The sequence below is a fragment of the Parambassis ranga genome, chromosome 4, assembly GCF_900634625.1.
Source record: "Parambassis ranga chromosome 4, fParRan2.1, whole genome shotgun sequence".
Lineage (NCBI taxonomy): Eukaryota > Metazoa > Chordata > Actinopteri > Ambassidae > Parambassis > Parambassis ranga.
In genome coordinates this window covers 11,686,815-11,708,626 of record NC_041025.1, presented here as the reverse complement: position 1 = coordinate 11,708,626, position 21,812 = coordinate 11,686,815, and the positions used below count along the sequence as shown (strand labels likewise).

At 40.6% G+C, this 21,812-nt stretch overlaps 3 protein-coding genes across 4 annotated transcripts in view; 2 read left to right on the top strand and 1 right to left on the bottom strand.

Moving 5' to 3' along the window:
- Positions 1 to 3,383, top strand: part of agbl4 (AGBL carboxypeptidase 4) — a 211,315-nt gene extending 207,932 nt beyond the window's left edge. Inside the window, exons 12-13 of the mRNA XM_028403749.1 lie at positions 2,954 to 3,044; positions 3,169 to 3,383. Of these exons, the coding sequence (XP_028259550.1) occupies positions 2,954 to 3,044; positions 3,169 to 3,274 (197 nt within the window). The 3' untranslated portion in view covers positions 3,275 to 3,383. The remainder of the gene's footprint in view (positions 1 to 2,953; positions 3,045 to 3,168) is intronic.
- A 340-nt stretch (positions 3,384 to 3,723) lies between these two features.
- Positions 3,724 to 16,753, top strand: spata6 (spermatogenesis associated 6). Of its 2 annotated transcripts, none has more exons than XM_028404227.1 (11): positions 3,724 to 3,859; positions 4,893 to 5,030; positions 5,509 to 5,557; positions 5,686 to 5,727; positions 5,865 to 5,989; positions 7,506 to 7,586; positions 9,981 to 10,406; positions 11,488 to 11,590; positions 11,779 to 11,819; positions 12,175 to 12,338; positions 14,717 to 16,753. In XM_028404227.1, exons 1-11 carry the CDS (start codon positions 3,779 to 3,781, stop codon positions 14,817 to 14,819), a joined length of 1,353 nt encoding a protein of 450 aa, XP_028260028.1. In that variant the 5' UTR covers positions 3,724 to 3,778; the 3' UTR covers positions 14,820 to 16,753. The 2 variants fall into 2 exon arrangements, with proteins under 2 accessions (XP_028260028.1, XP_028260029.1); XM_028404228.1 differs by lacking the exon at positions 3,724 to 3,859 and adding an exon at positions 4,330 to 4,433.
- Positions 16,282 to 21,646, bottom strand: dnttip2 (deoxynucleotidyltransferase, terminal, interacting protein 2). The gene is made up of 7 exons (XM_028404226.1): positions 21,528 to 21,646; positions 18,822 to 20,803; positions 18,145 to 18,283; positions 17,825 to 17,920; positions 17,502 to 17,666; positions 16,879 to 16,988; positions 16,282 to 16,698 (listed from the first exon to the last, which is right to left on the bottom strand). The coding sequence occupies exons 1-7, from the start codon at positions 21,600 to 21,602 to the stop codon at positions 16,602 to 16,604; spliced, it is 2,664 nt and encodes an 887-aa protein (XP_028260027.1). The 5' UTR covers positions 21,603 to 21,646; the 3' UTR covers positions 16,282 to 16,601.
- Between the last annotated feature and the right edge of the window lie 166 nt (positions 21,647 to 21,812).

Sequence of the window (21,812 nt, the reverse complement as noted above, 5' to 3'; positions counted from 1 at the left end):
GTCTCCTTCCTTGTCTGCCAGAAGCCTCTGTGGGGTTCTGAAAGTCTGCTGATCGGTCCCATTTCCAAAAAGTATGAAGGAATGAAAGTTAGACCTGGTAAGATGACTCAGTTTTTTATAGATGAGGGATGAGGGTGCTCATTCAGCCATGAGGCTAAGACTGGTGGGTGCTGTCTGATTAATGGAAGCAGAGTCTCTCAAAGGGGGTTTGGCCTTTTTTAGAACTCTTGTGCAATAAAATTAGCATAAAAGCAACATCGAGAAGGACATAACCTTTTGTTGTTCATCTGCAGTTTTATCTCAACCTAATCAGCTGGTATCATCAGCTAGCAGTATTTAATGAGACAGACTGTGAGGCCCATGCCCACACACACACACACTCACAGCAAGTCTGTCCTGATGCAGGACTCACAGACAAACAGCCAGATGGGGTATAAACACAGACTCTGGAGTCATGTGGAGAGTGTTGCCATCAGCCTGCCGGGTGAAGAATGAAGTTCTGTGCAGACGTGCACACTGCTGAACATACACATCAATACACCATCAAAGGCCAAGGTGACAGACTCACTATAGAGGGGCTTGCCTGCATATTTACAAGTACGCAGTTTTCTGTGTGTTGATGAAGATTCCCAGTCATCCAGGTCAAAATCATTCAGAACCTGTAGTAGGACCTTTCTTTAAAGAAACCTCTGCAGGTCCAGATGCCTTGCTTCAACCTTCTGACTCACTGACACACTGTGTGTGTGTGTGAGTGAGATATGACAAAATACATAATCAGAAGTGCACACCTGTTCAAACTGTAGATGGATGGTTTACAAGTTAAACAGCTTTTGGCCAATTGTTTTTCACCTTTATAGCAACAACAAATTATGTAGCATAGGTCATTTCTTTGTTTTTTTTTTCTTGTTTTAAATCTGTTTTTCTTCCTGCATGCCAGTTGTTTCAATCACACAGCTGTGACAGATGGATAGTTCAGCTGATGACAGGCCGTATCTGAGTATCAACAAGGTAATGACATGGGAAAGTGACAGATTATGGCTGTGTGTTGCTTCATCATGCTCCAGCCTGGTGAAGAATGGAGGCAGCTAAACATCAATTCCACAAGATTGGGCAAACTTTATGGATCTGTTTGTTTTTATGTGGATCTATAGAAACAATATGTATGGATGTCCTGTATGGATGGACATTTGTCTGAAGGGAGGTGGACAGAGGGATTGACTGCTGATGTTCATGTGATGTTTTCCCATTCACCTGAGTGATGAGATGGAATTTATTTATATTAGTGACATTGTTCTTATTATCTATATTCACTATATCCTTGGTGATTGGAAACATCGTTGGCATTCAGATGGTTTACTATTTCTTCATTACCCAAACCTGATTGACATCATTACTGGCCGTGCTGTCCTAATGATCAGAGGCTTAGCAACGGCACTCATAGACGCTTAGCTGTTTTATAAAAGCAGTAAGCAGTAATATTGTCCCTAATGCAGCGAGGCAGCAGAATTGGGCAGGGGGACGGTGTGTGCACTCATCTTTGAATTTAAATTAGGCCTCAGTGTATAAGTAATTGCTTTTGTCTGATTCATACCAGCGTCATGCATTTGGCTGACATAAGTGGAATGCAGGTGATTAAGCCTTAGTTAATTCAGCAGTGTGTTGAAACCTTAGGATTTACACTGCTCATTTCTCCTGGCACTTGTTCCTATTATTTACTGTACCTCAGTGGGTGTGATGGCAAAAACAGAGAGAGGGGGGTTAAAGGATTTTTTTAATTGTTACATGTGTCTAAATTCCAAGTAAGGATTTACTGGTTTGAATAAACCATGCTTAAATCCATTAAATAAATATAATGACAACTTCTGTTTTCTTTCAGCTGGGAGTCAAAATGAATTCAAACAAAGCCTGGGCTTTATGATCTGCAAATAGAGGGGAATCATAGAAACTTTGGACAGTAAAGAGCAACATAATAATTAGAAAAGAATTAGAAAACAATACTGTGGTCAGATTGGTCTAAGATTATTTGGTCAGAACCAGAGGAGGCATGCATGGTGTAAGAGACAAACTGAACTGCTTGAGAGGAACTTATTGCCTACCGTGACATTTGGTGGAGGGTCCATCATGTTATGGGGCCGTGTGGCTATAGGAGGCGTCTACAGGCTGTTATTGTAGCAAAAGCTCTACTAAATATTGACAGAATTATTTTTTAGGGGGTGCCCAAATTAATGCACATGCCTAGTTTTGTTTAAATCATAAAAATGTTTCTGTTGAGCCAATAAAAAATGATTTCACTGCTGACATGTTTCTGTTTCCATAAGGTAACATGTTAAAATAAAGTTGCAGCTTCAAAAGCTCAACAAGTGACAAACTGATGCAGTGATTTTCCTAAGGGGTGCCCTTAAATCTCGGCAGGCCCAAACTGACTTTTTAGAGTGATTCAGCTTATGTGCAGCGATTCAGTTTATGTTCGGATTAATTCAGCTCATGTTCAGATGCTCAGTGCATTCAGATTTGATATTCTGAAACAGTTCAAAGCAATTATTCAGCATTCAAAGGTCATTAAGCTTCTTACATTATCATTCATATCGGGCATATATCTGACATAGTCATCATTATGCAGCTGTGTACAACTTTTCCACATTAACATCATACAGCCTGTCTCAAGGTATTAGGAGTTTCTCTTTCATATCTTCCTATATGCGGACATTTCATGCCACGTGTGTCCACTCGCAGTGTATACATAACCAAGACATCACAATCAGAAATACTTGATCCCACTATTGATCCCAGAGGGAAATTGCTTACATTCCAGGTGCTCCATGTATACTCAACAGGTTAGAAATACAAAATAAGGTAAAGTAATAAGAGTAAAATAAATATAAAACCTAATAAATTATAAACATTAATAAACATTCAAGTAAAATCCAGGCAATCCTTAACGGCCTTTGCTCAGACATGAAGTTGGGCAGAAACGTGGCTCGAACATTCCTAGATTACTACAAACTTAACAACCTTATCAACAACAGACCAACTCATATCCAAAGGTAAAACAATAAATCTGTTGACCTGGATGTCTTTCCTTTTTTGCATGAATATCTTTCTGTGTCACTCTTTCTGAACTTTATGCCACCATCACAGTCATTCATGTTAATATGTTTTTGTCTCCAGCTCTGAGATGATGTCCCAGACGGCCAACAGTAGCGGAAAGGGCAATGTCTTTGGCAGAGACACAGCGGACAGAGAAAAGGAGAAGAGCCAGAGTGTCAGGCACTAGACAGACAGACGGACGGACTGAGCATGAATAAAGTGCAGAGCACTGTGGCAGGAGGATCCTTCACACTTCATTGCATTTATAAGCTCCACGTCTCCTTGGCTATAAAGACTTATTTCACAGATTTGTAACAGTGAGGTGACTGGTACTTGCAGTACTAAAATCCTCCAGGGTTATTTAGTGACTGTTAAAACATGGACTGCTGAGGGGGACACAGACCCTTCATATAAGGCCTTCGTCCTGGAAGCTTATTCTGTCTTTGTTGCAAAAATGCATGCTTTCCCACTGATACTGACTTAGTTTATTACTTTATTGCACAGTGCTATTATTTATGTTGGTATGATAATCCGTCATTAAACGATGACAAACCTGACTCTTCCTTTTCTGAAGAAGCTTGTGTGAGAGACAGGTTTTGATTTGCTGGATGTCGGTCATGTGACTGTGCATCCGCTCAGCGTGACTGTTGCTTTTTGCAGCTATGACGACGAACTCCGAAAGTTTAGCTAAATGGCCTCAAAGAAAAGGGTTTCCTCATCTAAAGCGCGACAGAAGTCTATGAAATGTACCGTAAGCTTGGACATTAAGGCAGTAAGTGCAGCTTAATGTTTCTGCTGTGATACAAACTTGAGTCGTTAACGTTACCTTAGCATCCTCTTCTCCCGGCTTCCTCTCTCAACTACAGTACAGTTAGCTAACTAGCTAACCCTGTGAACAGAAGACAGGGTTAAAGTAGTGAATATATGTGAGTAGTTTGCTCGAAAACATTAATCATGATCAAAAACATTATCTTCGATGCTGCAGTAGGTCTTTAGTGCAGATGCAACCCCTTAAAAACCTTTAACCTAACTAAAATGCTGTAACTACTTTCCCTGGTCAAGTATTAGATATCTAGACAATGAAATGCCTTTAAATCGGTTGCCCTCCTATATGCACTGAGAGAGAATAAACAAACTTATTAGAGCTACAGTTTTATTAGTTTTCTAAGTCATTTACACTGAAATGCTCCTGACTGTTCAGTATTGTTACAAAAGCTTTATAAATTTATGCACTGACAAAAGTCCTTATTCTTTGCCCTTGTGTTCTGTGTATGGTCCCTGTGTGGTTCATCCTTGATCCTGGTGCAACCGAGCTTATGGTCCAGACCATGGACATACAGGAATTGGTACTAAAACACATGGACAGACCACATAAAACTCTTAGAAAGTAGTCAAGATCACAAGATGAAGTTGGAGGACAGTTGTCAGTAGACTTACTAGACAGGCCACCGTCCTGGCTACACCTTCTCAAAACATCCTTAACAATTTGACACTGCAAATACTGAACACAAGCAAAGCTGAGAACATCAATGAACAGTGAATGCAGCGATGTTGCCAACAACACGATGTGCAAGTTACAAGTACCGTAAATAAAAAGCTTGTCCCAGCCAGTTCAGTCACTTTAAACAGTGACCAAAAAACAAGGACCTCTGTTTGTAATTCTCTGCTCGTGCTTTTGCATCAAGAGAATTGTACACATGTGGTTCATACTGTTGTTTTTCTTTTTACATTTAAATGGTAAATTATCTATTAAAAACACGTTTGGTTGTAAAACAGCAGTATTTTTTTGACATATCTGTGTGCAGGTCACATGCCCAGGAGCACTACTTTCACAAAAGAATGATATCTACCTCAGTGTGTGCATCATGGGCCAGTACAGGAAGACCCCCTGTTTGCCACCAGTATTCCCTTTACTGTTCCACCACAAAATGGTTTTCGTCAAGGTGAGAATAATACAATTTATTATAGACATTGTGGATGCCTCCCTGGCTGTGATTGCCATCTCTGTGTGCCTGTTTTATTCACACTGACCAAGAAAGATGCTGGCTGAATGCTTTACTGTCCATCACAGCCCTTCTAGCACAGTAGCATCTATCGATTGTAGGTTTATCTACACTATATTTGTTTTCCCATTCCAATCCTTATGCATGAGTGTAAGCCTTTTGTTCTTGCTGAGTTGCAAATATCACCTTCAGTAACATTTATTCATAATTAGCCATGGGATTGTAAAAGGCTGTATGCAGGTTTTGAGTTTTTTCTTCGCCAGCAAAACTTCATTTTGAACATTACCACTCTGACTGCTGATCAAATGGGCCTTCTTTTCTCTGTGGAGAATGGCAGAGTTGGATTCTGGCCTGTCTCCCTGATCTTGTTATAAGTATTGATTTGCTTTGTCTGTACTCCGTTTGTCTGTTTTACCAGACTTTCCCCGGTGTTGTTGACCCTGCTGATGTAGCTGACCTCCTCGAAGGTAAACAGCCATCTGGGATTTGCTTCCTCATCTCTTAGTCCTGAATCCTATGCTATGCAAGCTTATAGGCTATTAGCGGAGATACTGATCATTAGCTCACAGTCTGTTTATGCTTTCCTTTCTCTTAGCTGACACAACATCTTTTGAGCTGATTCAGTTGGTGCCTCCAGGTACAGTATGCTTTCTGATGATGCCATATGGGCATGCTAAGTCCCCAGTGCATTTAGTCATTACACTGCAAAAAACAGCATCTTTTTAACTGTGTGTTTGTGTGTGATCCTGTGTTTGTTTTGTGTATGGTTTATAGAAGGGGAGATTTTAGCCACAATGGAGGAAAGCAGCAGAGATTTTCTGTACCCCCATCCCACACTAAGATCCAGAGAAGGAGCTGCAGAGAGAGATATACTGATGAAAAGATCCTCATCATTCCCTGTAAGCCATTTTCATTCTATTCCTTTTCTTTCATACCAATCCTCTTTCTAACACCTCCATCCATACAAGTATTTATCAGACTTACACTTAATACTCTAGTCAGTGCAGGAGTAAAACGTTTTTATTGAGTCAAGCAGTAAAACACATTTATCAAGTAACATCCTGCTACTAACAGCTAAATGTAATTTTAAGAGCATCTTTCTAGTGATTACATGACTGCTGTGTCTCAGTTCTGGGGCTGCATCCTTGAAAGGGGCATTTGAAGTTGCAGCAGTGCAACAACTCAAGCCCATTTTGCAGGCTGCTCCTGATGCGGCCATCTTTTTTCCTGGTTGCAAACCAGGTCTTTGTGGCCAAATTTCACACAATATGCGCTGTGCATGGGATTGTGAGATTCTTTATTACCAAGATAATACGGCAGACTTGCCAAACTTGCCAAAAGGAGCAGGTAGATCCTTTTGGCCTCTATGCATCTATGTATGTTGTTTACCTCTGCACATACTGCTGTACCTTCTTAAAATGTGTCTTTTGGAGGATTGGAGCCCTTGAATTGACTATATGTACATGAATTATATGAGTCTTCATGATCCCATAAGTAGTTTTAAGGTTTAAAACCTCACTGACTGACAGAATCACATTATTCCTCCTTCATTAAATGTTTATGACATTTATATGAAGTGAAATTGTGCCTGGGGGCAACACGCACATTTCTTGCCCTTGAGGGCACCAGAGCTCCTGATCATAAATTCCAATAGCACACTATGCAATCACTCAAAGGCGAGAAGTTCCTACATTTGAATGTAATTCACATACCTTGAGACCCTACATTGTGCACAATGTGTGGGCCAGTGTGATCGGCACAAATATTACATGTCATCCACACAAAGGAGAAGATTTAATGCTTTAGTGAGACTGCGAAACTTTGTAGATCTTGCATATGATTGTGCACTACCAGGATAACCAATTAAAAAAGTGTTGTCTTGTCTCATAAAAAATATTTTCTTCAGAAAAGATGGCATTTTCCTCATGCACCTGTCCATTACCTTTAGCTATGTAGACAAGAAAACTAAACAGATAACTTTTCCAGGCTTTTCAGTCATTCCTCATCTCATTTTTTTCTTTTTGTGTCATCTTTTTTTTTCTCACTACGTCCTCCTGCTTTCATGCCTTCATCTCTCCATGACTGCGGGTGTCTTTTTTATCCTGCTCTTGTCCTCCGAGGCTCTAACTGGCATATTTAAATGTCTTTAAACACCATTCCCCTCACCGTTGCTTTTATGTGTTTGTGTTTGAGCCCTACATAGCAATTTAGATGTCTCTTTCCAAATGCCATATTATTTAAACATCACTGGAGCCTTTCTCTTTTCTGCAATTAGTTTTTCTTTTTCTGAACGCAGACATAAATTGAAGATTTGTGGTTGTGAATTGGCATTCCAAGCAGTGCTGTTATCTGTCTTTTTGTCTTCTTCTTCCTGTTAAAGGTGTTGTATTTGTTCTATTGTTCCTCTCCCTCCAGGGAATCTCCCCTAAAGTGGAATTTGCCACGACATCAGTCATAGAAGAGAGTGATGGGAGAGACAGCTGTGCTCCCTCACCAGTAAGTGTGTCCTTTTATTACATCTTATAGTTGTGTGCATCACTCTGTGTGTCAAATTAGTGGTACCTTTGTTCGTTCTTGGTTTGTCTGCCTGATGTCTATAAAACACTTTGGATGAACTGCCTCCCAGCTGAAAACATCTGGTGTTTGAGCTACACACTCAGCATCACTGTGTGAGTGTTGACCACAGCTGGATCACTGAACATTGATCTTTGGAGGGCTCTAATGAGAGGTATCGCTCCCTATCACATTTGTCTGTTTCAGCCATACATACCCACCTTTTATTGTTGCCATGGCTACTGCATTTATCCAGCCATACTGGCAGTGTTTCAAGGGTATCTATCTCTCCTTGTGAATGTAATTACAGAGAGGCAGATCAGTGATGCTGATAGTGAGGCTTCTTTCACATGTCTGACCAGGCTGGAGTTTTCACACAGCTAGTCATGGTGTCAGTTCTTAACATTAACTGCTGCACAGGTGGGTGGGTCACCTGTATCCTTGTCTACTCTATGTCCTTAAAGGTTTATGTTTCCCTTTATGACACCTTTTTAATAATTTTGTTATCTATTCTTTTTTCTTTCTGACATCCTTTGTCAAGCTGTATTGACACTCCCATATATGGAAGAGAAAGCCACTGTTGTAATCTTCAGTATAGAGCTAAATTAATCAATGTATGCGGAAAAAAAATAGTTAAAGCAATTTGGGAATGACTGTTTTTGACAAAAAATTGCATCTGTACAGGTTATTTCCTCAGATGGACAGTCCGAGAGAAGATTAATCCATCAATTGTGAATGGAAAAAGACTTATTTAAAAATCAGGAAGAAGAAAGTCACTCACAAACGGTCCCATAAGTAACATGTGATCCATCACACAGCAGTGGCATGTTGTGCCAAAAACACTTCCGTTCATTTCCCAGGTGCTGCAACCTAAGCTAAGCTATTTGTTTAAATAGGATGTCAGTGACAGCGAAGCAGATTGTCAGAGTGTTCTCCCGGCCCCTCAGGGGGATGTCTGGATCAGAGCACCACTGTGGCTGTCAGACAGTAGAATTTCTCCATTTTCTCTCTCCTAATGGCTCTTCAGCATAGGCATTTCCCTGACTACCTGCCCACCTAGCTGACAAACCTTGTCTTGTTCCAACAGATTTAGAAGGACAGCAACTTCACAAAATATTTGAAACTGTAGTGATGGAATATAAATTCACTCTTTACGAATGTCGTTTCTTCTTCTTTTTTGTTAAAATTCCTATTTATTTAGATATCATTAAATTTTAGCCATCTGAGATGCGTCTCTATGACGATGGGATGTCAGATATGCTGTTTGTCCGCATGCGGCTTTTGTCCAGACTGAATTATGTCAGCAACCTAGAGCCACAATGAAAGATTAAGATTAAGAACAAGAAACCTTTATTAGTCCCACAATGGGGAAATTGCATTTTTGCAACAGCATACAGACAGCAAGGGATAAGTTAAGAAAAAGATATATACATTATAAAATAGACTACCAATAAAAAGATATATAAGTATATGTATATAAGTATGTGTGTTTATAGTTTAAAGTAAAATGTCTCAACATCTGTTCAATGAATTGCAAATAGCTTTGTTAAAGATCACATCTCCTTAGTTTCAGCGTTGTTTTGTTAGCATTGTCAGCAATGTTTTCATTGCACCACCTTGCAAATTCACAGAGCCTTCTAGCATTTTCTGTTACCCTTATTATTCATTAACATCCTGAGCTTTGGTAAACTCAGTGGAAATCCTTAGTGTCTCTCTTAGTGTCCTTCCACCAAGTGAAGAAAAAGGAAGTCAGAGGTGGTGGGAGATTTGGCGAAGAGGGCATACTTGGCTTAATTTCATTAAATCAGATCATTCTCAATTGGCAGCCTTGATGAGGATTTATTCATCATTTAGTTTCTCTTAAAAATAGTTTTAATGCTGTGTGATTTCTCTAATTAGCATTTAGATTATCTTTGTTTTACAGCCAGGCAATACCTCTTTATCATATTAGACTGGAGATGGCCATCAAATGCAATTAACATTTTATCTTAACTTATTTATCCCCGGTTGGCATTACCTGCAGGAAGTGGGATATTGCGCTGGAGAATGATGTTAGTGGCCATTAGAGTTATTGAAGTAATTCTGCAGGTTGTCTCCATGGCAGTGCTGACTGCAAGAGCTGTTGTTGTTGTTACACTTAAGCTGAATGATTTAGCTAATGGTTTAATGGTTTTGTCCGGGGAGTGCAAGTCTGTCAAGAGTGAGAGCAGCTGTCTTAATGGTGAAAATGGCTGATGGCTGAACAAACAAATCTAGACTGCACTGAATGTTAAAACACAGCAGCTCAACATGTACCAACAGCATGTTTTGCTTCTCCTTTGTCTCTTTGTGCCCCAGACTTGCTGTCTTTCTCCAGTGAGGCCATCTTTAACCCCATCCAGACAGAGTCCAGCGAAGAAGTCCTCATCCAGTGGGCATTTCTCCAAAACAGCTAATGGGAACTCTGTTACTTTGAATGATGGGGAAGAAAAGCTAAATCTTAAAGCAAGAATTAAAAACAGTGCATTAAAATCCACACGTTCTCCTGATTCGTCTGGGTGTAGTCCTCGAAAAAACAAGATGGAAGGAAATCGCATGGTTAGCAGAGCTTCTGTGGACTCTGGCTACCAGCAGCCCACGGTTTCCTCAAGGACACGGGCCCTGTCCCCTTACACCCACCGCAAGATGTGCCAGCTGTCTGAAGACACCAGGCAGAGGCTCAGCCACCTCCAGCTGGGGCCTCACTACTTCAGGAAGGAAACGGAAAGCCTGCAACCCTTTCTGGTTTGTAACACTAACTGTATTCTTCCAAACTGAGGGAAACTGACAACATAATGGTTTAATGTCAAAAATACATGTGTTCAGTGCATAGGCATTATTAGATTAATGGAATCCTGAGCTGATATAGTTCAAATCTCAGTGGGAGCTTCCCAAAATGTAACTTAATCTAGTGGGCAGATTAAGTGGAGGGCATAATAAAAGAGCAGTGTTAATCTTTATACCTGAGCTGTTAATGGATTTTGACGTCAAGAAAATGTTTCACCGTGTGTGCATGAAATACGGCCTATTATCCTCACTGTGGGACTTGGGCAAGCCTTAACGCAGCACTTACTATATTTATGCTGGGACACGGTTATTTGTTAGCACTTTAATTACGCTTGTATCACCACTCTTAGACATTTGCATATAAAACAAAGTGATTTTCTGATCATGCAGCCTTAGGGAACGTATACGGTCGATGGACAAAAACAACACAGCCCCTCCCTCCCTATGATCCCCACTCTTTATTTCAATCACATCTAATCCTGAGGTATGAATAACAGAACTCAGCTGTTATTAAAACACTGATTAGGCACTGCATTTGTTTTGCCACTCACATGAATGGAATTTACTAGAATGCAATGGGCATTTTATTTAAGACAGGAGCATGCTTTTCTGCCCCTGGATATCCTGAGGGAATCTTCTTCCGACAATTAACCCTGTTAATTGAGAGTCAAGCTGCAATTAACAAATAGATACCTAATGAAGTAGTTTAGCCCCATGGTGAATGCAACCAAGCAATGAATTAGCAACCCAGGACTCAGAGACTTGCATCTGTGTCTGTGCACAGAGGGAAGTACACTTTTGTGTTTTGACATAGGTTGTTCATTGTCTTTAAGCTTAACTGTGATCTTGTCAGGCAAAATGAATCCAGGCTGTGATTTGATCACAGTGAGACATTTTCTGCACAAACTAAAAGAAACAAAGCTGTGATTTATGCAGTCTACTGTTTCAATTATAATATGCATTCAAAAAGTCACACTTTAACAGTAATGTATCTAATATGCTATCTAAAAATTACAGGTTATATTGTGTGATATTCCAGGTCTCTCGCTGCAGTAGTGCCTCTGTGACGGGAACACCCTCCCCCTCTGCACTCAGTGGTAGCATACATCGACGTTCTGTCAGCTTTTCTGCTGATCACACAGGTAGATGCTTAAAACTTTATAAAAGTAAGACAGTGTTATGATACTACGATATATTAGCCACAGACAAATGATTTCTTTGCAGAAAAAAAAACAGATTATTCTGGAAAGAAATGACATTAGGCAGTCCAAAACCTACCCTGGCATCCTCTGTTTTTCATGCAGATCTTCGCTTGTCTTTGTCCTTGTAGATTTTTCTCTCCTTGGGAGTTACAGACCAAGAGCAGCCAGAGTAAGTCCAATTATATTTCAAACACAATGAGCTGCTTTTGATGCAGAAGTTATTCGCATGTTGTGTAGAAAAGCTCTTAAACCGGTTTTCGTTTTTGTTAGCTTGTTCAAATACTGAGGCAGTCTGATACATATTTATGCAATTGTTAGTCTGTCTGCATTTTCATATTAAAGACAGGATAATGTCCCTCACAGACTTTGTAGAGTACATTTGATGGTGTTGTGCGGAGTGTTGTCAACTCATACAAAACAATTATACAAGTTTTTGTGCTAATTTAAAATAACATACAATTTGAAGGGGACTGCTGTTAACAGTATTTAACTTCTAAACCCTGTCGTCCTGTCACCTTTTCTAGGCAGAATCAGGTTCTTTGAGGGTCCAGTCGCATCCTGAGACACCATCCAGCCATGAAACGCAGATCAAAAGTCCTTTGAGATCGTCTCTCCCAGCTCAGTTTCGCATGGACATGTCAAACTCCAGAAATCCTCTGAATGTCAGCAACCAGTCCATCAGAGAAAGGTAAAACCCTGCCCCCTAAAATATGGAGATATTTGTGGGAGATTGTAAAGGTTTGTAAAACAAATTGATGTAATTGATGTGCCAAAACTCCTAACATTGTCCTAAACATTGTCATATTTTAGTCTCACTCCAGAAATCAGTAGTTTATATATTTCAGATGTGGAGGTCTTTTGGAATACACTGAAAAATAAAAACAACATAGTCAACGTCACATAAAAGTCAGTTTCCTTTGTTTTTATAGTGAGTCTCTTTGGCCCACATACATCCATAGATGGCCATTTTAAACACCACTGTTAGAAGTGCAGCACTTTGTGTTTTTACTTAAGTGTTGTATCTTTAGACATTTATCAACAAAACACTGTCAGGATCACCTCTGAGACCTGAGTTTGCTTTTCCTGGCAGAAAACAATCTGATTGTTCTCAAACTCACGCCAACACAGGAGAGAACATAATCCTCTTTTTGTGGTGTTTGTCCTGAATTTATCCTGATCCATCTGTGTAAATCATTGCTGTTTGCCCAAAAGATCTTAAAAGCAAAAGAGGAACCTGTATGAGTTTCCAATTACAGTGTACAACAAATATATGGAAATCCCATGAGATGTTAGTCATACACCGCTCCTGTGTGTGTGCATGCGTGTACATGTATGTACGTACATACACATCCAATCTTTAATTTTGATCACACTCGACAGGCAGGATGAATTCCCCTCCACCTTTTAAATTACAGAAGCTGATGTCTTGTCATGTTTGTTCATTACCGAGCGAGAAGGCAGCGAGAAGGGAAAACAAAGAGGAAAATGGTATTGATTTGTGTTTCAGCTTGAGACTGATGCATTTGACCTGATGCACACTTTAATACATTCAGAGAGACCTTGTCATCGATCACAGCAGCTGTGAGTTGAACACGCCTGTGGGACTGATGTTCCGTTTTGTTTGTTTGTTTGTTTCCCCTTCCCTTCTGCCCAGTCCATAAGTAAACATTGAAATCAATGAACAATCTTAAACTGCAAAGTAAATTGCAGGAAATGAATGATACTTTTCTCTCAATTGGAAACGCGACAGGATTTGCAGGGTGGGAGATTAGAGTGGGTCTTTGTAGATTCCCTCCGACAGGGAGAGGGGCACGTCTTACCACCAATCTTTGATCTATAAAGAAAATGACAGATGCCAGTGGCAACGTTTGCCCCCTAAGCCCTGAAGTCTTAGTCTATTCATGTCTGTGGATGATTTGTCCTTGATGACTTTTTGAAGCAGGTAGTGAGTTCATCTGATTACAGATGAAAAGCTTCTGTTGCCACACTGCGAGCCAGGCCAAGACACCAGTCAGCCTGTCAGTCATCACCTCTCCACCACCACAGACAAATAGACGTGGATGAGAGCCAATACAGGAATTTATTTTCCTCGCTGCAATCTGTTACTTCATAACTGCCTGTGACCAACACATTTATACAATAGTGATGAAGCACATTCATGCCTGCAGTTCAAGCACGGCCTGTCACTTGTCATATTCCTTTTTCTGCACCAGAATTTGACTATAAAGGAGCAAAAAAATCAAAATTTATGTTTAGATAAAGAGACGCTGTTATTTTTGAAATGTAAAGTGTGTGTGTGTGTGTGTGTATATATATGTGTGTGTCTGCGTCATCTTTGTGTTTGCTCTCACATCTTATGTTACAGCACAGACTAGTGGACAAACATAATATCTGTGTCAAGAGATATTGACTCTTTTAGAGACCTTTGAATTATTTAAAAAAATGATTAATCATTATTTTCATAAATAATATGAAAGTTATATTAATATAATATGTATAATAGTATTTAAAAACTTATTATCTTTGCTTCCATTTTTCTGTGCTTGTGTTGAAAAAAAACAAAACAATGAATCCACCAATCAAAAAATAAGATTATGAGAAAACAGCATAGCTGAGATATATATATATATATGGCATTTTCTTCTTTTGCGTTGATCTTGTGATGCATTGTTCATCTGTCACTCCAATTATAATAAATAATTAATAATTAATCATAATTATCGCGTTGTGAATCACACATATGTCTGTCATTTTAAAAGATAATTTTGAAAATTCAGAGTTTCAGTGGTTAAAAAGGGGGTAGAACTATACACTTGTACCTTTACCAGACTTATGGTGATTTTTACCACCTTATTTCTCTCCTCATTCAGGAATCAGGTGAGATGTAGGCTACAGAGCTTACAGCTGGTGTTGGTGTGTTAAATCATTCAAGAAAAGAGATTTATTTACAAAGTATTTTCACACTATACTTAAAGGGCACTTTATCTATGACAAAGTGTGACTTTGGTTATGAAAATGTATTACTTTTTTATGCAACTTATAATCCTTCTTATCTTTGTTCCTCAGACTTCTGACCAGTCCTTCATATGGGGAGCAGATCCACAGCCGAGTCCAGAGGATTCTGCAGACACATAAAACTAACCGGAACCACACAGTAAGCTTTGACTAGACCAAGTAATTCAGATTCTAATGCTGACAGTGTTCACTATTCAACCACTGCATTTAGTAATGCATTTATCACAGTCAGCTGCAAAATATGTTAATTATTTATTTTTTTTTTTTACATGGAATGTGTTTCCCACGTACAGATAGTAACCTACTGTAGCCTGAATGTTTTGTCTCTTGAGTCAAACCAGCTCACACATATGTATCTTAACTTATCTCTGTTTCATCTTCCTTTAACAAGCCTTGTTTGTTGTCGTTAGTCTTTGAAAAGACAGGAAATTTGCAGGGGTTATGTTCGAAAAGCGTAGCTTCCCACCCATCAGCTGGGCTGTATTTTAAAATGCCCTGATGGTGAAACCACACTGAGACATCGTCTAATTTTTCTAAAGCTATGTGTGTGAAATTGGCTCGCGTATAAAGAGGCAACATTTTTTGCATGTGTGGGAGGGAGACACTGTGGATGTAAGCTGCAGCTGTTAAGGGCTCATCTCTCACAACACAAAAGAGAGACAAGAAGAGCCACCAAGAGGCACCGGTGGGAGCCAGGAGCTACAAGAGACTGAGGAGATTTGAGAGAGAGGAGGAACAAAAGTAATCCTGAATGAAAGAGCAGGAGACACAAAGAGACAAAAATGAAGACATTCAGCTTTGTGACTCTGAAACGCCTTTAACATTGAGAATCAGAGCTGTGTCATTTCTGTGTCACTGACACAGGTTGTCTGATAATGTCTCCATCTAGTCTGCAGCTGCAGTAACTAATGATACTAAATGAAGGGAAATATTGCCAATATGGCAAACTCTTCAACTGCATTTGTAAATTTAAGCTTTTTCCACTGCAGGAACTCAAGACGTGTTAGGAGGAGAAGCAGGCCTCTAATCAATGTTTACATTGTATCAATAGACGTACTTGACTCGAGCTGAAAATATAATTCGGACTTTCATCAGATGTGTAATAAGCCAACCAAGCCTGCGCTTTAATGCCCAACTTCTCTGGTCACAGTGTGCGCTCTATTACTTTTTTCAAAAAAGAAAAGAAATTTACCACTAACTTTAGAGAGTATTTAAATCTGATGTAATGATGTGTGTGTGTGAGCAAGGTCAAAATACTATACCAACAAACTGAACATACTGAAAAGTGAAGAAGTCTTGTTTTAATCTGTTATGAACCAGTGTAAAGCAGAAATGTTGAGTTGAACTGCGCCAGTTTGTCAAACCTGCAAGACTTTTTGCTTCCTAAATCAGCCTTAAATGACACAAGTAAAGCAGTTTAATTCTTTTTCTGTTTAAAGAAAAAATATTAAAGTGCATTAAATAATGAAACATACCATAGGTGTGTTTGACATCACGTTTTTGCCACTGAATATTGTAAAAATGTGTAACTTTAATTTAAAATTACTCAAGCCACTTTTTTATTATATTTCTAATGTGTCCTATTTTGTAAAAAGCATAATGTTTTTTTTAACAGCAAGAGTCAAAATATTTTTTATTGGTTGCCATGTATTATACATTGATTACTGTGCAGCTCCAGAAGCTAAACTGCATGTCCATTCAAAGTTAACACTGTTGCAGTTGTAAGCATGTACATAAGATTTACTGAAAGCTTTACACGTTAAGACCTGAGCTGGTGTAAACTCTGACTTCACAGCTGAAGAGCCTTACATGAGCAGGATTTAGTTACATTTAACTGTAACTCTGTTTGATATCCACAGTATGAATATGCTCCAGACTCCTGTCAAACAATTAGTATTTATGGAAAGTCAGTTGTCAGTGTTCAACATCTTCAGAGTCACTTCTTATGGAATTTATTCTTCTTCTTGTTCCTCTTGCCGGCTCTCTGTGCTGCTTTGTCTGTCATTATTGTCTGGTACCTCTTTTTGTTGTCGCTAGAGAGAAAAAAATAATTGTATCCATGAGCAATAAAAAAATACATAAATGTGACTACATTTTTCAGTCAATGTAAATAAATAAATCTATCCTTCTGACTGTTTTCACTACAAATGCAAGCTGACAGGATTCAGAATCTGTTACAATACACAATAACAGGGTTTGATTGTTCAACTTACTGTCTGAACTCAGCATCAGCCAGCAGCTCCTCCACCATGGTCCTCTTCCTCTCCTTCTTGGGAACACGGGAATGATAGAAGTCGGCTGCAGTGTCCACCACAGTGCCAACCTGTAACACACATCAAAAGCAGTTCACTCACATGCAGATTAACAGATAAATAATAAAAATCTAAAATCACAATGTCAGCGAGTACTGCAGACTGTCACACCTGCAGCATATGCTGTTTAAACTGACACTGAGATTGAACTCCTTTGTGCCTGGCAGAAACTAAGAAACTCAGCTTAACGTCTCTAAAAATGAACCAGAAGTACTACTACTCAAGACGTTTCTTCAATGTGCATTCAACATTCTACCCCGATGATTTAAAAAGGTTCTGAGCACAGGCCAACTCTGTATGTTGCTCTGTGGAACATATGCACGAGTCCTGAACCAAAGTTTCTGGCTGTATTTACTTCCTTGCCCCCATATATGAAAATAAGCTGAGTGAAAATTCTCACATGATCTGGTTTCCAGCAGTTTTTTTTGCCTAGATATTTATTCTTCAAAAAAAGACAACATTTTACAAACTCATCTTATTGATTGGGAGATATTTTTGCTTACAGAGTCGAATATGTCACTGACCTGAAAGTATTTGGGAAAGCCGTCTCTGTCATTCTTCTTGTAGAACCTCTTGGGATCCAGCGAGCTTCTCATTTTCAGGACTTGGAGGTCTCCTTTCAGTTCCTGAGTCATTTCTGGGGCCTTCATATTAAACCAACCATCTCCTGTTGTTTTCTCTCTCTCAGACTGAGAAAAATGAGGACTTCAATGAGTACAGAAAAAGGATGACATTTTCACATCAAGACTGTCATCACAGCAGAGAGATGCTGAATAAATCCATATAATTTCAGTAGAACAGCAGCCCAGGTGGTCTACAATGCAAAGTATGACTTTGTCGAACCTACCCTGTGTTTCAGCTTTAAGGCTTGTTTGGATTCACTGTATGGAGGCACAGAATCCTTCTTTTCAAAGTCTGGTCCGATCACACTCTTCTTCATCACCTGCGGATAACAACAACAAAATTTCAGCGCTGAAAAGCTGCAAACTTTGAACACTTCCACTTCTCAGAGATAAAAGGTCAAAGTCAGAAAGATGTGGAGGGAAACCATGAATAACACCATCCCGGGTGTTATTGGATTTACTCGTCCTTGCATAACTTTGAAGTTCATTATTCATTCTGCACCACACATCACCTTCACAAAGGAAAAATCAATCACTTATTTACCTCATCTTGGATCTTCTTTTCCTTTAGTTTCTGCAGTGAACTGGAGACGGGTTTTGATTTGCTGCCATCAAAACTGATGTATAAACCCCCAAGCTCCTTCATTCTGATGCCGGGGTCAATACGGCTGGACAACTCTTTCCTGAAATAAATAGACACAAAATTCCTCAGGAGCTGCAGTCATGTCTCATTGCTCACCTCTGCTCTGTCATAACAAAATATGTCTGAAGAGTGTGCCCTCTATGCACTTACTAAAGTTTTTTTAAAGGATGTGCCCATTATAATGAACGCAGCTTATGTATAATCAGTCTGACACACACCGCCCTGCTGTTTAAGGACAATATTTAGATATTTACAAACTCGGGATATCAAGGTTTTCCTGACATGTCACAGTCAAAAAATGGGACCAGCAACCACACAAAATATCTCCAAACTCAACAAAACATCTGCATATAAGCACCTCTACAGGTCTCCAGCTAACATCAGATCTAGGTTGTTTCATGTCTATGCAACAAGTTGCTATGAGGTTTCCAGGCAACCAGCAGGTACTTCAGGTACTCACTATGTTAAAATGCATTAATAGAGGTGCTGTGAGTGCAGTTTCCTTCTCTGTGCAGGCCGTTTAAGCTGTATGTTAATATGTTGCAGAAAAAATATTTATCGCCATCTACAATACTTACAAATGAGGATCTCTACTTGAAAACAGGGCGCGTGCGTCATCGTCTTCATCATCATCATCCACCTCCTCATCGACAAACTCCTCATCCTCCTCTTGCTCAGTGTCTTTTGTCGTAGCTGCCTCTTCCTCCCCTCTGTCTTTGTAGTAAAGGTCATCAGCATCCTGTCCGGGCCGTGTGTCGATCATGAACAGTCCTTCAACTGATTCAGATGCTGCCTCTGACTTGGTGGAAGGTTCTCCTCTCGTCTCCCTGTACCCCAAGTCCTCCTCTTCCCCCTCTTCCTCAGAACCTTCCTTCTCCTCCAATTCATTGTATTCATCTTCATCGTCGGTGCTGTCCAGCAGGCTGATCGCTTTTGTGTTCTGAATGATAATGTCCTTAGGTTGCTGCTCAGAGTCAGACTCTACTCTGATCATGTGATCTGGCCTTGATGTCACCTGAATGGACTCACCTTGGACCTCACTGGAGTCAACCACCTGTGGACTGTCTGCATCTAACATGCCGACTTCCATTTTCTCTTCAACACAAGGCCCTGTTTCTACAGCAGCAATCTCATCCACAGGCTTCTCTGCTTGGATGTCCACATCAGCTACATCAGGTTTCTCTCCATCCTCTGCTGTGGCTTCAGGTGCCCTCTCAGATATCGTCACAGGCTCTGGTGGTGGAACAGTTTCCTGCATCATTTCCATTTGTGAGGAGTCCTCAGCGTTGTTTTCAGCAGATGGCTCCTCCTGCTGGTCTTTGGTGATCACTGCAGACTCAGTAACGGCTGCTCCTGATACTAAATCTTCTGGGATTTTAATGACCTCCTTTTCATCTTCTTGTCTGTCTGTTTGACTGGATGTGAGATTTAAATCTTGCTCTGAAACGGTTTGGCTCTTATCTTCTTCCAACAGGGTGCAGTCTGCGTCCTCGGCGATCACTGTGCTTTCTAACATAGAGTTGTTCAATGAACTGTCCTCCAAAGCTGGTTCTTTAACACCACTAAAGTCCTTGAAGGAGCTCCTGGTGGCCATAGCTCTGCGACTGCTGCTCCCTGAGCCTGTGCGGCTGCTGCAGGGAGTCCCTCTGCTTCGTGTGGAGCAGGGACTACCCACAGGGGAATGCACTTCTCCTACTTCAGAGCCTGAATCTACTGCAGACTTTCCCATTTTCCGAGTGGCCACACTGTAACTGGGCCCAGATTCAAACCCTTCAGAGTCACAAGATGGGGGCTCACTGACGTACGCAGCAGCTGCTGGTGCTTTCCCTCTTGCGGCCCTTGTCCGCCGGCCTGTCAGGATAGGAGACTCAGAGCCTTCAGACATCTTGTCCATAGGGACGGGGCTAAGGCGTTTTCTGGACCTTGTAGCTCTGCGGCTGGTGGATGTAGGAGCATTAGTTCCAGAAACGCTGGAAATGCAGCTGTCAGCATCAGAGAGCTCAGAGTCCTCGGTCAGTTGTTTGGCAGATGATCTGGTGCGAGCAGATTTCCTCTGGCTTCTGGTCACTCGCTGGGACACCATGGAGCTGGAGGTCTCAAGCACCTCGTCTTGTCTAACATCTTCTGTCTCACCCTGAACTGCATCAAGAACTGCCTTTCTCCTTGTGCTCCGGCGATTGCTCTGGCCACGTTTTGAGGCTGACACTGCAGAAGAGCACGATTCTACCTCAGATATTTCCTCATCTTCACAATTTACTGTGCGTGGCTGTCTCCTCCTCCTGTTGCGTGTCAGCACTAGTTCAAGGTCAGACACTGCAGAGCAGCAGGACTCCGCGTCTGATGCGTCTCCTTCACGAATGGAGCCCACAGGTGTGCACGGCTGCTCAGGACTGTGGAGTCTGGAAGCTCTGGTGCATCTTTTCTTTGTGGAGCTGGGGGAGACCTCAAGGGGTCCTGCACTTTTCTCAAGGTGGCTGCAGGACTCCACCAGGACATGGTGGGTGGGGCTGTCTTCATGTTTAGCATGTCTCCTGCTTCTCTGACTGGTGGAAGGAGTTGCCTGTGTAAAAAAAGAAGAAAAACACAGATAATCACAGGGTTGCAGCAGGATAGAACTAAAAAGATGACGCTTGTGTTTTACTGTATTCTTCTTTTCTTGTAGCAGCTGGAATTATGTTCACAAGAGATTCTGAACCACAAAGATGCTGATCAGCATCCCGTAAGGAACTATTATCTGCTACTGGCTTGCTAAGGATGTGACCTCAGCAAGAAGAGACTGTTCTTTATTTTATTGTTTCATCACACATTCGGTTTTGACGATAACACTGTTTAATTTATAAAGTAAACATGTGCACGCTGTTTACTCACAGGAATGCATTTTTGGGTAAATGTTTTCAGTAAACTGGTGACGACTTAAAATAAACAATGGTGACAATAAAGGACCATCCCATGTGTCTCTGTAACGTGAGTTTATAAGGTTTGTACGTTTCATACAGCGACTAAAAGATGAGTTCAAATACAAATGTGACTTAAAGTGAGATTTTTGCGACAGAGCCAACAGTAGACCGACACACATATGATCTTGCCGATCTATTCAAAATGTTTGGATGTTTATCACTACGTCGACACGTTTACAAACTGTATGACGCGTGCGGCTATCCGTCCACGTGAAGTTTGATCAGACGCACACATCAGCTAAATGACACGCGCCAGGCTTTGGATTAAATCTCAAAATGACCACTAAACATTCACGGGTTTAAATATCATCTCTCTTCCACACGCACCTGGACATCAGCGGCCTGCTCCGGGTTTGTTTTAGCTGTGTAGCTCACGCGTACTCCTCTCCTGGTGGCCACCATCTTGTTCTATCACTTCCGGCTTCACGGCCAGACTCGACTAGTCGATGAACGGAAATACGGCGCAGGCCGAACGGAGGATTGCAGATTATAGTATGATTGCTCTGTGTATCAATGATCATACAGACTAAATGTTAATAAAGAGACTGTGCGAAAATAAGATTGTTATTACTTAGTATCATCACACAAGAAACTACAAATACCACAAATGAT